We start from the raw sequence: 17372 nt of genomic DNA, 5'->3' as shown, positions 1-17372 counted from the left end.
CCCTGAGTGTATTTGTAAGCTGAGGGGATGGAAGGCTTGAATGATGAAACACAAGATAACAATGACAATATAGTAGATGAGAGGCAAGATCCAAGAGCAAAACAGAGGGAATAAGGTCAAGGCTGCAGGCGCAGTGTGTGTGTGTGTGTGTGTGTGTGTGTGTGTATCTTAGGGAGAATATATGAAATAGAGAGTATGTAATTATGAGTATCTATATAAGTGGGTATGCATTCATTCAGAAAGAGGAAAAATATACAAAAATCCCATATACAAAACAATTGAGGAAATCCACACCTCCCTCATTCTGTTCAGAAGAGGAGAAAACAGTGTAAGATGAGGGGCAGAAGAATGGTTACACAGGAAAATACACTGCCAACTGGCTGCTCTGTAAAAGGTGGTAGGTGTGCAGGATACAACATGATAGCCCCATGTACTGAGCAGATATAAAGACTCCAGATTGTCACAGCTCTGGACTTGGTGTTGAGGGGCGTGCCTCTGACACGCTCTGATCTTTATCCCCTTCAAAGTTGCCTGTTTTGAAGACTTTGTGTTTGGCCGGAGTTAAATGAACCACTTTGCTTGGCCATGTTTCAGGCAAAAGCCTGAGGAGGTGACTGAAGAACATAAGGGTCCCAGAGGCATTTTTCACAGTGACTCCCCAGTCATCAGAAGACCCCTCTGAGAAAATGGCAAGACAGAAGTCGGACCAGGCACAGGAATCTGTGGCAGCTCAGTCCTTCAGTCGGGCTAAAGCTAATTATCCCTGCTTGCCCTCCCCTGCTCCGCTAGTCGGCTTGCTCAGTCTTGCTTTTGTCTTAATCAGGAAGAGAGACTCCTACAGTGGTGTCTTAATGTAAACAAAGCAATTTGTGACTTGATTAACCCAGATGGACAAGTGTGTCCTTTTCTCCCTTCATCTCTTTACCAAGTTTGGACTATTTTAAGAAGTTTCTCTCCATGTGGAAGGCAGTGCCCGCCTGTGGTTGATCTGGCTTTGCTTTTTCCTGTGTTTCTATTATCCACCTCCCTCCTATCACACCCATAGTGAGGGATTCATTCCAGACAATCCAAGGAGATTGAATCGACTTCCTTCTGTGCTCTGTTCGGGTAATGTACAAAGCCAGGAATGCCACCACCATTAAAAATCTACCTAACACATGATTTGTCCAGGTGATAAGTAAGGTTTGTAGTTAATATTAGCTGCTGTGATTTATCAAGAGAATAACTACCTGGTGGTACATTTCACAAATGTACCACCAAACCATCTATCAATGTGACGATGAACTTTTCATATCTGAGGAGGCCTGTGACTGATACAGAACCAAGGAACTTGCCTGCATGTCTATTAAATTGCTGGAGGTCAAGGAAGCAAGTAAGAGGCTCTGGCAGGTAAAAGCACAAAATGGGGGAGAAAATAATAAAAAAGGTTTTATGCCAAAGCATCAGAAAACATCAACATAAATTTTTTGTTGTTTGTCCTTTGAAATTCATTCCCCAATGTCTTCTCTCTCTCATATATTTTTGCCCTAGGCTGAATTGAAGCTCTCATCCCCTCCCCATCCCACCTCCTCTGGAAAACCCCGTTCAGACAAAGAAGGTTCCCTGAGGAGATCCCAGCAAACATACATCCTAAACACTCAGGCTCTCTGGATATATGTAAATGTATAATCTAATCGGTTTGATGCAAATTAGGATTTGTATTATTTCTCTATTCACAACTGTAATAGATTACCACACACTTGGTGGCTTCAACAATGCAAATTTGTTTTCTTACAGTTAGTTCTATAGGTCAGAAGTCTGACACAAGTTTCACTGGGCTGAAATCACTGGGCTGCGTTCCTTCCTGGAGACTAGGGAAGAATCGTATTCTTGTCTTTTCTAGCTTCTAGAGACTACTGGAATTCTTTGGCTTTTGGGCCCTTTCTTCCCATCAAAGCCAACAATGGTGAGTCCAGTCCTCCCAGCACCCCCTTACTCTGACCTCTTCCACTTTTAAGGATCTCTGTGATTACACTGGGACCCTAGGGGGATCCAGGATAATCTCCTGGATTATTTTATTAAACTCAGCGCATTAGCCACCTATTTCCACCTGCAGCCTTATTACTTCCCCTTTGCCATGTAAATAACACATGTTCAGTTTCCCAGGATTAGGACAAAGCATCTTCAGGAAGCGATTATTCTGTCACAGGATTTAAGTTTTGTGGTTGTTGTTTTTAAACTTGTGCCCTCTCTCCCTCTCTCTCTCTCTCTCTCTCTGGCTCAAAATAGTAACAAATACGCAAAGTGAAGTCTTAAAATAGGTTTCCGAAACAGATTACTACTCAAATTTTCATCCGGCCTCTTAACTACCTGTTGATTCCCGGCAAGTTACTAACCTCTTTTCTAAACCTGTTTCTCATCAGTAAAATAATACAATCTCCTACAGAAATGAATGCAGGAAGTGGGATAATGTTTGCAAAGCTTTAGCATAATGCTAAGCATGTACTATGCTTAATAAAAGTAAATTAATTTTTTTTAAGTTTGGCCAGGATGTGGGCAGAGAAGGGACAGTGAGGTCTCTGTACACCGTATCCCTACTGATGGTTCAGTCCTCCCCCCACTGGCTCCAAGTTGGTCCGTCTGTGGAAGCCTCTCCATCTCACTGGGTAGGGAAAAGAAAAGTTCAGCTGTCATCTTTGCTGTCCTTCCTGAGGTCTGCAATTTTCTTTTCTTTTGCTGCCTTTTCCTTCACCCAACTTTCCACTGCCGTTGGAGGTTTGAAGACTGGGTACTGACCCATAGAGCCGGTTTGACCCGGAGAATAGCTCCTGGTGTAAGTGGCAGGAGCTGTGGGGGAAGGGAAGGATCCAGTGCTGAGCTCAACCTCTGCCGGCCCACAATCACTTGCTGAACCTGCTCGAAGCACCTTTGCCCTCAGTTCCCCAGGCCTGTGGGTTAGATTAGCAGGAGAGAGTCATAATTTTCCAGGAGTAATTACACCTGACTTTGCATGAAAGTCACTACTTGCAGGGCAACATGGCTGCCCTGGGGGTACTCCAAGTCTGGGTGTTTTTCTGGCCAGAGCTCTGGAGATTATCAGGGCCCCAGAGGGGCCCAGGCAACCCAATGCGTGTGCCTAGAAAGGCTGGCCTTCCAGAAAGCCACTAGGTTACCTACCGTGTTGACAAAACCAAAAATGTTTTAACATACAGTATTAATGACGATGGCAAATATTCACTCTACACAGTTTGGGAAGATAATCCAACAGCAGTTTTTTTTTTTTTTCCCAAATGAAAAAAAAAATATATATATATAATAAAAAATAAACACACATACATATCTTTTTGCCCAGCAATCCAACTTTGGCAGAATCTATTCTATAGAAGAAACAAAATACTAGTACATAACATTGTTTGAACAAGAATACTTATAACAATATTTGTAGGACAACAAAAAACTGGGAAAACTTAAATGTCCACCAATAGGCAGAGAATTAAATAAACTGTGGTATGGCCATCTAAGAAATATTGTGTAACTATTTAAAAGCAGGAGTTGTTTGTTTAATTATTGATCTTAAAGGATTTGGTATAAGAATACTATATATCATAATTTTGCCCAAATGAAAAAAAAAAAAAACCCTCTACCTTCTGTATGGGTTCATGTCAATATGTTTTCAGATCATGGAGAAAAGTATGAAAGGATACACATCAGTCTGTTAACAGTGCAGGTGGGTTCATTTGTTTTGTTCTATGTATCAATGTATTGCTTTGATGATTACAATAAATTCTTTATGTTTTAATTTGGAAAGAGGAATTTAATATAAATATTAATTTATAATAAATTAACATAATATAAATGGCAGCAGAGAAGATGGAGAATGGAAGTTGCCGAGAAATCTCCAAGGTGAATCTGGCCAGTTCTGGGAAAACCTAGGGATTCCACATTGGGGAATGAAAGCCCCAGCTGGAGGGGTGTGGCTGTAGGGTCTGGGGGCACAGTCAATGCGGAGCAGCTGACTAATTCAAGGAGCTTATCTACAGCATCCTCTGAGAAGGCCAGTTGGTGGGGTGGAGTGCTAAGTAGCCTGCAGCAAGAAGAATTTAAGCTGCTAGACTATGAAGGAAAACTTCCCCAAGGTATTACAGGTCATAATGAGGTTTTCTACTAGAGGTTATTTTTGAAGAATTCAGCGAGACTCACTGAATTAAGCTGGCATAGAGGCGGGAAGAAACAAAAATAATAGCTAGTAAGAGGCATGTAGTGGAAAAACGCTTTACCTATGTTATTCCATTTGATACAAAATGCAACCCAACGAGGTAGGTAGGATTATCCCCATTTTACAGAGGAGGAAAACAGAGGGGTGATAGAGGAGTTAAGTAACCCACCCACAGTTATGCAGCTGGTAAACAGGTATTTTGGCTCCTTAGTCCTCACTCTAAAGGCCATGTTCTTCCAGGAGGAGAATCTGGATGGAAACATTAACCTCCTCCTCACCCCATGAGGCACAACTGGGGAGACTGCCAGAGCCCAGGCTGGGCAGGGCTGGGCTGGGTTTTTTTATTCTAGCATTGGGGTTTTCAGCTGAGGTTGCCTGGCCCCAACATCAAGGAATTGTCCCTAGGAGATGCTGTTCTTCTCCTTGGGGGAGAGGGGACAGAATATAGCATTACAAAGTTCCCTGATGACCTGTCTTGCAGTGACTTGAGGGGGCAGGGCTTGCCACAGATGAACCCTGGGTCTTGCTCCATCCAGCCACACAGCTGGCATCCTCACTGCCCGCGCCCCCCCCCCCCCCCCCCCCGCCCCGCGCCACTTTATTTTCACAGTAGAAACAAGGGACAAGGGAAGCTTTGGAGCAGTGAGAACATTTCCTCTGGTCCTATGGGACCAGGCAGTAGACTGTTCCAGAGAGTGGACGCCTCCAGGACCACCCTCACCCAGCCTGGAGCTGCCAAGGGTTCAGAGCCTTATGTGTGCGGGGGAGCAGGAGAAAGAGAGAATGGTTGGAGACCTTCCCAGAAGCAGCTCTGCCCTATCTGAAGGAGTTTCAGGAAGGCGGAGAGGGGATAGGCTTCACCTCTTCTCAGCGGTCTGATTTCCCCAGGGTGTGCTCTGGTATGCGGAGGTGGGGGCTGCTGGTGCTCCAGCCCCACAGACACCTCTCTCAGGCCTGCCCAGACCCCAGGCTCCTTGATGACTGTGGCCCTAGCCCTTGAGGCTCCAGCTGGCGTGAAAGCATCTCTGGGGTCACAGGAGAATCTGCATGGTGGTCCTTGCGGGCGTTTGCTTCTCTGAGAGTCCTGAATGAAAATCAGTCCCAATTTCTTCTCTATCCTCCACCCTTCCTCTGAAACTCAACTATCTCCAGCTTAAAGTTTCTTCATCATCTCCTGTGTTTAAGATGATCCCCCCTCTCCCCTCCGCTATTTCTGGACGTTTTCCCAGTTTTCTCTGAGCCCCCTTTTTCAGGTCCTTGTTCCCTCTAACTCCCCTTCCCAAGGGCTCTGGAGCTGACCTCTCTGATATTTTCACGAGGAAAACCAAACGTTACACTCAAGTGAACTGCTGTGACTTGAATCTACTTGGGCAGGCAGTGGAGTGAAAGAGGGAGCTTCTGCAAGCCCAACAAGTTCTCAAAGGCTCAGAGCCAGCGCTGGTGGGCCACGTGGCAATGGGCTGTGCAAGAGCTGGAGATGCTGCTGGGTGAGGTGGAGGTTGGTCTGACGATCTCCTTGGTGCCGGAAACCCACCCGGTCCCCCGCCCCCATCTGGGCAAGGAGTGCGGGCACCCTGGTTAATATCTCCCCGAGCTGGGAACAGGGCTTACTGCGTTGCTGCTTAAAAACAACATCAGCTAACATACGGAGATGTCATCATGATTAAACAGCAAATTATAGTCGAAGACGGCGCGATAATAATCTAAACAATCACCACAACAAGAAGAAATGTTCTCTAACGAGTCAGATGCGGCAGCCTGGGTTTCCGAGACTCGCGGCCCTGCGTTCCTGCGGCTTCTTCCAAGCGCACGTGCTCGTAGTGCCCGGCCCAGGACAGGGCGGAGGAGCCCCCGACACGGCACCGAGCTTTCTCGAGGCACCTCCAGGACAATCAGGGGCAGGGCGGAGTGGGGGCCTGGAAGGACGTGGCGGTGCGGAGCCCTCTCTCTAGGGAGGCAGTTGGAGCCGCAGGAGGACGGGGTTCCTTGGAGAGAATCTTGTTGGAAGAGCTAGCGAGCCTCGTTCCCAATCCTCCCCGCCCCGTCGCGTCTGTCCCCTCCCTCAGCCTCGCCTCCTCCCCGATCTGGAAGGAAACTGCTGCCTAGGTGGGACAGCCTCGCTGCTAGGGGAGGGGCATCCTCCGTGTGTCGCAGGAGTCTCCCTCCCCGCAAAGCCTGGGGAGCACGGTGCGTGCGTTTCCCTTGCCCAGTGGTGTGCACAGGTTCGCCCCCTGTTTTCCTTGGGAAAGATACCAATAGGAGGCGGCGAGCTCTCCAGGCAAAAACGACAGGAGAAGACCCTCCCTCTTTCTCCACTTCTCCTCCCCCTCATTAAATAGATTCGTATTTAAAATAGGCAGAGACATTTTAATCTGAATTCCAGGGATTGAGCTCGGGTTAGCATCATCCTACTTATACTTGGGCCGAAAATAACCACTGAAACGAAATGATCAAAACCAAACTCTATTTTCCAAAACAACCGCCGTTCCCTGTGGGTGACCACTCTGCGCAGGCAACGAGGATCTCCTTTGCTTTTGGCTGAGAACCGGGGATTCACGGAGGCGGGGCTGGGTAGGGGGTGGCGGGTGAAATTATTCCCAGGAGTGGCCCGGCGCGGCGCGTGCGTGAACTGGCCGCGGTAATATATGCTGCCATTAAGAATCCGGGCAGCTTCAAGCGCTCGGGGCTCCGGGACGCATGTGTTGCTGGAATTCAATCCGTGGGGGGAATGCAGATTGGGCTGCGACCTACTGAGTTTGATTTATGAACTGTTACTCTAGCGATTGTTTACACATTGCATTTCAGAGCCTCCGCGCACCCTCCGGGCGGCGGCCGCTCGCTCCGCTGACGCGGGAACCCGCCGCAGCCTCCAAGGCCTCCCTCCACCAGCCCTCCACCCCCCACCCTGGGGGGAGGAGGCCCGCAGCTCCCTCCCACCTTCACCTTCTCCTAGAAATCATATTTCGATTTCCTTGAACCCAGAGGCGGCGAACATTCCTTTCTGTCGCTCCCCCCCCGCCCCCCCCCCCCCCCCCAGCCTGCTCCAGTTTCCGAGGCCTTGGACCCCGGTCTCCTCTGCTCGTGTTTACTCTCGAATGTTTACTTCTCCGTAAGGCCATGCGGGGCCTATAAATAGGAGAGGTGGAAGCAGCTCGCCTGCCGGATCAATAGGGCCCCGTCTCCTCGCCATTTCAGCTGAGCTGTCTTATTAATTATGAAAGGATTCACCTGCTCCCTGCCAGGGACCACAGCCTCTAGGCCCCTCTGCTGGAGCCCTTAATGGCGGTTCGTTCAAGCTGCCTCAGGCCACCGCAGAGAAAAAGGCGAATCGTGGTTAGGGCTCGGCCTGCCGGGATGGTGGTTAGGGCTCCGACCCGCCTGGGGCGGGGTCTGCGTGTGTCCTCTCTCGCGCAAGCCCAGCTCCCCCTAAACCTCACCTAGAAAACATCTCTGCTTTTCACTTATCAAAAATACAACTGCCTCCTTCTCTTCTTTCAGTAAACAGAATTTCGGAAAAGTGACAAAGTGACCTAGTTGAGGAGGGTCTGCCTGAAGGTGGTAGGTTACCAACTGGCTTGTGAACAGGTGCATTTATCATCTGGCATCCCGTGTCCCTACAGGGAATCCCGAGAACTGGACCAAGAAAGCAGGCTTGGGGCAGGAAACAAACGACACCCCCGTTTCAAACAATAACTTTTATTTTATACTTCTCTATACTTTGTAGCAAATCTTTTTTTTTTTTTGCTGAATTTAATTTATAATAAACTTTTTAAATTACATCTCTCTCTTTTTTTTTTTTTAAATCAAGGCTCTTTTATGTCAAAATCTTTTTTAACTATATTTTAGATTAACATTTAACATCCCCCCCTGTGATCTATACCGTTGGATATTCAGGTATTACCGTATGTGTAACAGCTAAAACGAGAGGGAAAATAAAGGCAGTGGACTTGGAAAGATGCATCAACAACACCAGGTAAAGCTTAACCTCTCAGTGACTTTAGCAACGATTCTTCTGGCAGCCTTTACCTATACCCCCGAGATTTCCTCAATCCTTTCCCTCTCTCCCTCCTATCCTTAAAACACAAAGTCAACGATCTGTCCTTTCACTTTCCTCGAGGAGAAATGTGCAGTGGAAATGATCAAAACAAGATACTGTGGAAGAAAGACGTGAGCGTGAGTTATTCACCATATGCCTTCCTCGCGGACATCTCTCTTGAATTCATTCCCCTGGCCTTCTCCTCTCCTCTCTTTGCTATTAGGAGGAGCCCATCATTTGTCATGTATTAACATGATTAATATAGTAGGTGGCCCAGGGCCGTTCCTGAGATTCTTGTGCCAAAAAAATAAAAATTAAAAAAGAAATGGGGTGGTTTTGCCGTTTTCCTTATTTTTGTGTGAAGACGGACTAAAGCTGAGGTCCGGTTTTGGCTGTGCTTGCTTGCTCACTGATTGGTAACATTTGGCAAATAAAACACAAGAAATCGAACGAAATCAAAAGGAGAATCGGAATTTCCCACAATCCTATATGAGTGTTTTCAGCATCACAGAGAATCACAACGTCCCCAAAGAACGAATGGATCTTCCTCTCGATTTCCGGGAGCATGGAGTGAGTGTGGGTGGGCGCGCGGGGGGGAGCCGGCCCCGCGCTCAGAAGGAAAGCCAAGTCGCTAAAGCTGCCGAGAGAGACACCAGAAGCACTGGGAGCGCCGGGAGCAGCGACCCCGCCGCCCCGTTGCCGCTGCCGCAGAGTTCGAATAAGCTGCCTTGGATGTTGAGGTTTTTGGATTCTTTTCTCAGTTTATCCCACATATCTTTCGCCCCTTCCTGGCAATCCGTAAGGGCTGTGACCGTGCAGCTGTGGAAATCCTCCCAGTATCTGGCGAGGAACAGAACAAAACGGAAGAAGCAGGTTGACTTTGGGCTCGGGGGAGGACCCGGGCCTGCGCCCCTGTGCCCCGGCGCCCCGGGTCGCGGCCTCGCAAACCTCCCGGGGACGCCCTCCCCCCCCACCCCCCACGCCACCTCTTCTCCACCATCCCGGCGCCTGAGTCGGGCCAGGCGGGCCCTCGCCAGACCTCGGCCCACCCAGGAAGCCGCCGTCCAAGGACAGAGGCCGCCCCCTTCGGCGTCTGGTTTCCCTTTCCCGCTCCCTGGCAGGGACCCGGCAGCCGGGAGCCGGGCCGCACCGGCTGCGCCGCGCTGGCACCTCGGCCTGCTCAAACAGATTGCTCGTCCTCCTCGGGGAAAGCTAGGAAAACAGTGCTAAGCCTTGCAAGCTGCCGCCCATTAATGCCTCTTAGCTTGCAAGATGGGTTACTTGCTCTGAACACGGCCCTCCCCTCTTGGCTTCTCACTTTCTCCTCCCCCTCGTCCCTTCTGTGTCCCTCCTCCCCCCACTCGCTGCGGTACTCTCTCGCCTTCGCCCGCACTCTCCCTCCTCCCTTCCTTTTGTTTCCCGTTCTCCGATTTTCCCATCCTTTCTTCTTCCCTTCTTTGTCTTCCTCCTTTTCCCTCCCCTCGGTTTTCCTCTGTTCAGTTCCTCACTTCCTCTTTCTCCGCCTCTTCCCCTTCCTCTTCGGCCCTCCGTGGCCCCTGGCCTTGCTCTCCACAGTCCCCCGGCTCTGATTCGGTCCGGAGACGCCTGCCTGCCTCTCCCCTCCCGGGGTCGGTGAGTGTCAGTGCCCTAGGGCCAGCTCCGTAGCCACCTTCTGCTTTCGCAAATCCCGGAGCGCCCGGCCTGGGCGCTCTGTCCCTCCTCTTCTCCCCCTCCGCAGTCTTTCATAGGCTTGGAACCCCACGAAGCCCCCTTCCCACGGTCTGCCGGTGTAGTCACAGCCCCCCAGGCCGGGACTCCGGTGCCGCCGCGGTGCCCACCGCTGCCAGCCTTCTTGGGACCCCGCTCCCTGTCCTCGCTCCCCGCCTCTTCCCGGAGCCCCGCGCCTTCTTCCTCAGCCGCTTCCTCCTCCTCGGCTGAGCTCCTAGCCCCGCCCCCACAACCTTCAACCAACCTGTCCTTTTTTATTGTCCCCCTTTCTTCTGAAAACCCAAAATAGATCCCTAGACTAAATATAATTCCAACCCGTGATCGATTCCTGGGGCGCTGTCTCCTTTCGGTGCTCGGTCGATCTGTGCGTCTCGGTAACTCCGGGCTGGCTCCCACTTAGCCCGGGCCTTTAGTGCCAGGTCACTAGCGACTGCCCTCCACGCAATTTGGTTGTATTTTCTCCTATCTCTCCCTTCTGCTCGCTAGCCTGGACTGTAAGTACATTGAAGGCAAGCACCATGTTTGATTTATCCGTGTTTCCACTCCCACCCCATCCCCTGGCTAATAGAAAAGATATAAATGCTTGTTGGATTGCCTTGAGCTCTGGCTGTTTTGTAATGACCTTTATGAGTCTCTAATTTATGAGGACTGCGGATCCTGAACCTCAGGGCTTCCAGGTGCCTCAATTCGTAATAAATAGCAAGATTTAGAGAAACTAAGAGGAGCAGGGACAGCTCTCTGCTGTAATTGCGCGTCCCAAAGGATATCTAAATCTCTCCTTTTTTATGCATGCCCAGATGAGGACAGGACCCTCTTGGAAGAAGACTATGGTGGAAAGTGGCTGATGTCCACATGCAACTGAGAGGGGGTGGGCTTCAGCAGAGTGTTGAGCAACCAGTGCCACTAAAGAAGTGAGCCCAGACCGCAGCAGGGGTCCCCCTCACTTCCATTCTCCGGGACCAAGCCCTGCTAAAAAATTAAAATAACTTGGAATAACCAAATTCTGGCAAATAATGGAATATTGGGGAGCTGATCTATATTTAACCTTTCATCCAGCTTTATAGATATACTCTTACCTATCATCAGACATTCGGGATTAAAGTAGGTGGGCATGCAACCCAGATCCCGCCTTTTGTCCTTTTCTGGTAGGAAAGTACCAGCCACCGAACTGCTGTGACTGTTGGAGGACACCAGGGTATTTAGGAAAGTGTGTGGCAAAATTGACCCCCATTTAAGTGCTCATAATTTAAACAAATAAACACCCCCCTCCCCAGGAATTAGAGAGAGGACAAGGACTTCACAGTATAAAAAAGGTGGTGCAGAAAATGGTTTCTCCAACCTACAGGGAACAGGGAACACCTCTTGTCTTGGCATTTTTTGGAAGGGTCATTAATGGGCAAGGGGTGGGAGTTACAGCTCTTTCTGAAAAATAAAGTAAAATAAGTGTGTGTGTGTGTGTGTGTGTGTGTGTGTGTTGCAGAGGATGGAGGTACTTCAAGGTCTGCAGCAGCTAAAATGTTGCTGGTCTACCACAGCTGGGCTCTCTACTAGTTACTTCCTTTGCCAGTGGGAGCTGTACTTTCCAGTCAAGCTCTGGGAAAAGTCACCCACCCTACCTGACTGTGAACTGGTTCCTAGCCCTTAGCTGCCCTGGCCTGGGGATACCGAGCAGATGCAGAGAGGAGGGGGTGGAGCAAGGAGGGTGGCTATCCTACACCTCTAATCTGCCACAGACTCGGCAGATATGGTCACTGGGTGCCCAGGACTTACTTTCTTTGGGCAAAATCATTGGCCCAAAACAAAATATCCCTTCAGTCTCTCTCTTAGAAAGAGGAAGAGGGACCCACGCTCCCTTGCCTACATCTCAATGTTCTTGCTGTGTATTGGAAGGGGGTTTCATCAAGGGAAATGGACCAAACAGGAGAGTGACTTTTCCTTTATGAAAACCTAGTATTTCCTAAAAAGCTCCTCAAACCAGAACCAAACGTTTTTCGGAGAGTACCCAGCAGTCCACTCATGCAGGCAGAAAAAAGAACGATGAAGACTGCCTCAAAGTAGAGTGAGGAACAGCTAGCAGCTCTCCAGGCCCCTCCGGGTTCCAGTGCGCTGAGTGCGCGCGCCTCTGTGGGTGCCGGTGGAGCTGCGCAGGGCTGGGATTGGCCCCCGCGTGGGAGGATCATCCTCTGCCCATCTCAGGCCACAGGGTCCCCTTGGGTAGTGCAGATCCTGGCCAAGGTCCGAGGGCTAGCCCGCACGGATTAGCGCTGGCGGGGAATTCAGAGCTCAGGCGGGTAGGCCCTCTCCGACCTCAGCAGCGCCCCTCAGAATGGAAACCTAGCATGCCAAAGAGAACACTTACGTGCACACGGTCTTGATGTTCGTCTTGTCGTCCAGGCCCTGCGGGTAGTTGGCCATGCTGTCGCCCAGCTTGAGCAAACAGTCCGAAAAGCCCTTAAAGACCGCATCGCACTTGCCCGCTGCTCTCACGGCCTGCACCAGGTACGCTGCGGGGAGGAGGGGACACCGGTCAGCAGCGCCGCGACCCTGCCCTACGGCCCCGCGGCCCACCAGCCCCGTCGAGCCGCCGCGTCCACTAGCTCCCAGCCTCGCGGGACGCCTGTGTTAAAGGTGAATGAAAGATGTGGCCCAAGAATGACTGACCCGCCCCCAACTAGTGTCCCGTGCCTACGGTCGGGTGGGTGAGCGTGTGCGGGAGGGGGAGTTGAGTCCATTCCTTTCCTGCAGCTCCCTCCAGCATCTCACTCTGCATCTATCTTTTTCTGTTTCCCTCGCCCCCTCTTCTCACCTCCCCCGTCTCTTTTATTTCTCCCTTTCTCCTCACTCCCTCCTTCGTTTCCCAACACTTCCCCAGCAAGTCCGTCCTGGCTCTCGAAGTGCAATCTTGCATTTCTGAGGTGACAGAGGGGGTCACGACAGCAGAGTGCGGGGGAGAGGAAGAGGTGGGCGAGGCGGCAACGCGTGGGGCCACGCCGCTGAACCCCAGGCCACGACGTGCGAGAAAGCCTCGGGCCGGTGCGCGGTGCTTGGTGGGTTCTCAGCAAACACTGCTGAATGAATAAATTAATAAAGTCTCTGGAACCCGGCAGCAGCCACCGAGGTGGATTGTTTCATTATAAAACAGATTGCCTACCGTGGAGTTTGTGTTCCGAGGGAGATCCTCGCAGGCACCCTCCCCACCCCACTGAGAGGGAGCAGCCTCGGTGTCCGGAGACAGGGCGGGGGTGACGAGTGGTCGGGGCAGTCAGGACCCAGCAGAGTCACGGCTGTGTTTCCGCGGGTGACCCCGGGTTATCTCCGCGAAGGCCAAATCCGTGAGCCTCTGGTTGTGGCTGAGCTCCCCACACACCCGGAAAAACCGGCCACCACTCCCGCCCGCAGCGGGTGGGACCTTTTCTCTCCAGGCCCCAACTCTGAGGGGCACAGGTGGCAGTCGCCTGGGGCTCTGGGCCTCTAGCTCCCGGTTCCCTCCGGAGGGGCGGGAGCCGGGATAGCGGCTGGGACCGTGGGAGGAGGGGAGCGGGGAGGTAACCCAAGAGGCACCTAAGTCCTCGCTCCTGGCTTCGGGGCGGTCAAACCCCAAGGCGCCGGACTGCCGCTGCGAAGGCCATTTCTGTCCACCCCAAGGCCAACAAATGGCTAAACGTTCGATGGCTCTTGGCCAAAAGCACGCCGGGGGCCAGGAGGGGCGCCAGTAGCGTTGATCCGCGCTGTTGGGGCTGGGGGAGCAGAGGGAAGGGGCGAATCTTAGAATCGAAATCGGCCTCCAGTACCCACGACCCTGAGCGCTCGCCCCCTTCCTGGGCACTGTTTTGACCGCCACCGCTTGCGTAGGAATGTGTCCGGAGAGGATTTTATACCTCACTGCCCCCACCACCCTCAGCCGCTGGTCCCCGAGAGCTGGGCCAGACGCAGACCAGAGGAAGGTGACCGAACCTGCAGCAGCCTCCGAGAGTGCCCCGTTTGCAAATTGCAGCAGGAAGAGCGAGGCGGGCCTTGCGCTTTCTAATCCGGAACGGGAAGCGCCGGGGAAGGGAAGGGACTAAGGTTAACTTCGACCTCCGCTCGGGCAGAGACGTAAACCTTCATAAATCTCCTTCCCCCCACCTCCGAGAAATATTAAAAGGCCTTGCGACTGCAATATTTAATATAACACGGAGAGAGAATAAACGAATCTTTGTTCTGCTAGAATGCGGTCACAATGAAATGAACCCTACGCGTCCTCTTCTATAACGCATGCCACAAATGCTGCTTTGCAGCGTCGAAACGGAATAAAATCCAGTTCATCCTCCCCTCCCCCACCCAGCTCCCGTCTCTCCTTACCCTTTACCTCCACCCCCAAAACTCGGCGGCGAAAAAGTAGCCCCTAAGATGTACAGACAATATTTTAAAGGGGAATTGGGGCTCGCCTGGGGCGGGAAGCGCTCCTGTCACGTTATCTTTGCGGGCGCTGTGGAAGAGAAGACCCTCCCTCCACACCGCGCATGTGTGAGTGTGTGCGTGTGTAAAATAAGAAGTCGTGAAATTTTTTTTTTTTTTTCAACTATGACTGCTTCGTCTCTAGTTCGCTGTGGGAGGACCGGGGCTTGCGCGCGGGACGCGTTTTGAGGCTTATGCATCTGAGCAGGTCATAGCCCGCGCGACCCTCGCTGTCCTTCCTGAACCCCGCTTCAGCGAGGCTCCGGAGGGCGACCCGGGCTCCTTCCCTGTCCTCTCCGATGTCCATGTCCTGTGCCTTTCCTATCCGTTCATTCATTCGTTCGACCTCTCATTCATTTCAAACTTCCTCCCGCGTGTCTTCATTTGTGCTCACCACCCTTTCCATCTCCCCGTCCCTTCCCAACCCCCACTTTTGTTGCCAAATGTCAATGACTTGGGATAGCTCCCAGCCATGAATTAAAGATCGAGGCTCTGGTGCGGGAAAGGGCAGACATTCGGGAACAAACATGCTCAATTTCAAATCCACAGCCAACAAATGGTCATTTTCCGGCCGAGGTTAATGTGTTCCAAGAGTATCCCGCAAGCACAAACGCTCTCTCTCTTTTTTTCTTTAACCCCTCCAAAGTAAGGTTATATCCCTCCAGGAAAACAACCCCAAATCTGCTCCCATGAAAATCCCTGTATCAAAAATAACCGCTGTCTCCTGCTCTCTAAAAATTTGCAGGCTAATTGCTAAATGTCACATTCACTTATTTCCAACATTTAAGGCATTTGCTGCAATTAGCATTTTTAATATTTATTTAATCTCTTTGCACTAATGTCAAAGATTCAAAAGAACCAGATTCAAAATATCAAGTCATTTCTTAAAGGAAAACGCCAACATCCTGCACATAGTCTAAAATCCCTGTAATGTTCATGCAACAAAATACACAAAATCATGTCAAATGCATAAAAACCCACTGCAGAGAATCCATTTTTAATATACAGATAACTCCAAACCCTGTTTCTTCCACATTTCTCACGAAGAAAAATGTACATTTTCTGTTGCCCCATTCCCTAAAGCACCCTCCCACCCAAATACTGCAAGGGTTTGTCTGTAAAGAATGCTACAGCCTGAAATGGTAGGAGGCAACAATTCCCTCAGTCTCCAGAAAACCCGTTTGAAGAGTTTCTATTTTTTCTCTTGTCCATTCTATTAATAATCTACTTCACTTTCACTTTTAGGTCAGGTTAATTAATGCTCCGACCTGCATCGAAGAAGTGGGTTTTCTAGTGCTGGCTTCCATCACGTCTTCCTCATTCTGGATGGAAAACGCGAACTTTTAAAAGCCCCAAACAGTATAACTACGACTCAACATTCCTTAACATAAAATGGGAACTAAATAAATCCGTAATAATTACCCCCAAACAAACAAAAATAAGAATCCCCCCATATGGCATATTGCAAACACTTCTTAACCCTTTCCTAGATATAAAATACAGATGCCTATGTGGAAAGGAACAGGCAAATATTCATAGAATATTATACCCACGTATATTTGGCTGAATTCAACCTCCTTAATGATAAGCCTATTAAAATATATGCTCTGGGGTTCCCTATCGTTCTCAATTTGCTCTCCAGCCGGGTCTGCGGTGCCCGGTGCAAACGCTGCAGCTAGGATATGGGGGGTAGGGGGGCGGGAGAATGACAAAGTTCTAAATGCAGCAGTCTGAGCCCCGAAATATCTTTGCTTTCTGCACATAAACTTTCCATTCTAGCTGCCTAGCCATCTTGTTCCTGCATTCACCTTTCGACCCTTCAAAATAATACCTTGCAGCATCGCAGGGGCCAATGCATTGCCCCAGAGCGCCTGAAACCTGCTTTAACCCGAGAAAGGGAAGCAAAAATGGACGTGCGCTTTGGGGGAAAAAAAGGGGGGAAACCCCCTTCTGAAAACGGCCAGCTGCATACATATCCTGGCGAACGTTTGGAGTGTCTGTCTCTCTCTCTCTCTCAAGAAAAACCAACCCGGGACGCCCGAGTCCCTAGGAGCCGCTGCCCCCACCCTTGGGGTTTGCCGGCTTCTCCGCACCCCCGGGCAGCCAGTAGGTCCCCTCGGCGCCTCGGGCCGGCCGGCTACCGCCTGCCGACAGCCGCAAGCCTGGCCGGGCGGCCACTTACCTATTTGCACCGCGAGGATCAGTGAAATATATCTGCCGTTCAACTTAAGTCCCATCCTACGTTTAGTCAAACCATTTGCGACCGCAGACCTTTAAATAGTTAGTTTAGAGAACGCGGGGGAAAGCTGAAAAATAGGCATTGCCAACAAGTTCCAAGAGCGACGGAGACTTTATGCACGGGGAAGGCAGAGGGAGGAGAGAAAGAGAGGGAGCGAGGAAGAGAGAGAGAGAGAGAGAAAGAGAGAGAGAGGCTGAGAGAGAGAGGGGGAAGAGCTGGGAATGGTTCACTCCATTAGGAGGGGGCGGAGGAAGTACAGCCTCACGCCCACGAGCAGGCCTGACGTGGGGGATGACACGGAATGATTTTTTTTTTTTTTCAAATAAAGACACCTTGGTAGAGATCGCCATTTATAGTCATCAGAAACTGGAATTAATCAGATATCTCCAATTAATGTACAATCCAAACGAATTCTCGCCTCCTGGGGGTGACCACTTGTCCGTCCCCGCAGCCACCCCCGCCTCCTCGCGGTTCCTGGGGCCCCCCCAACCCCGCCCCCTCCCGGCGCGGAACAGGGGCTCCCTCTCCCCTCCCTGCCTGGAGCCGGGGAGTCCTGGCGCGCCCACTCGATTGTTTCAACTTGTTCCCCCTCCTCCATCAGCACAACTGAGAATCCAGCCCCCTATCCCTACGTTGTAGTGGGCTTTAAACGAGCGAGAACGGGAAAGGGAAAACAGCTAAAGCAGCTCTATTAATTTGACATTCCCCCCCCCCCCCCCCCCCCGCTCAGCCTCCTG

At 50.9% G+C, this 17372-nt stretch overlaps 1 protein-coding gene across 2 annotated transcripts; it reads right to left on the bottom strand.

The window, feature by feature from the left end:
- Positions 1 to 8676: 8676 nt before the first annotated feature.
- Positions 8677 to 16862, bottom strand: NRN1 (neuritin 1). 2 transcript variants are annotated; one of them, XM_060614880.3, is made up of 3 exons: positions 16579 to 16862; positions 12319 to 12463; positions 8677 to 9071 (listed from the first exon to the last, which is right to left on the bottom strand). In XM_060614880.3, exons 1-3 carry the CDS (start codon positions 16631 to 16633, stop codon positions 8843 to 8845), a joined length of 429 nt encoding a protein of 142 aa, XP_060470863.1. In that variant the 5' UTR covers positions 16634 to 16862; the 3' UTR covers positions 8677 to 8842. The 2 variants fall into 2 exon arrangements, with proteins under 2 accessions (XP_060470863.1, XP_060470864.1); XM_060614881.3 differs by lacking the exon at positions 16579 to 16862 and adding an exon at positions 12649 to 12820.
- Between the last annotated feature and the right edge of the window lie 510 nt (positions 16863 to 17372).

The sequence above is a fragment of the Panthera onca genome, chromosome B2, assembly GCF_046562875.1.
Source record: "Panthera onca isolate mPanOnc1 chromosome B2, mPanOnc1 haplotype 2, whole genome shotgun sequence".
Lineage (NCBI taxonomy): Eukaryota > Metazoa > Chordata > Mammalia > Carnivora > Felidae > Panthera > Panthera onca.
Note: the sequence above shows the minus strand (reverse complement) of the source record. Positions and strands in the feature narration are given on the sequence as shown.

Excerpts from the sequence above, each read along its gene's own strand:
- NRN1 (XM_060614880.3), bottom strand. The coding sequence starts at position 16,633 with ATGGGACTTAAGTTGAACGGCAGATATATTTCACTGATCCTCGCGGTG. Across the intron at positions 12,464-16,578 it reads GATCCTCGCGGTGCAAATAG|CGTACCTGGTGCAGGCCGTG; the intron begins GTAAGTGGCCGC and ends TCCTCCCCGCAG. Across the intron at positions 9,072-12,318 it reads AACATCAAGACCGTGTGCAC|ATACTGGGAGGATTTCCACA; the intron begins GTAAGTGTTCTC and ends GTTCCTCGCCAG.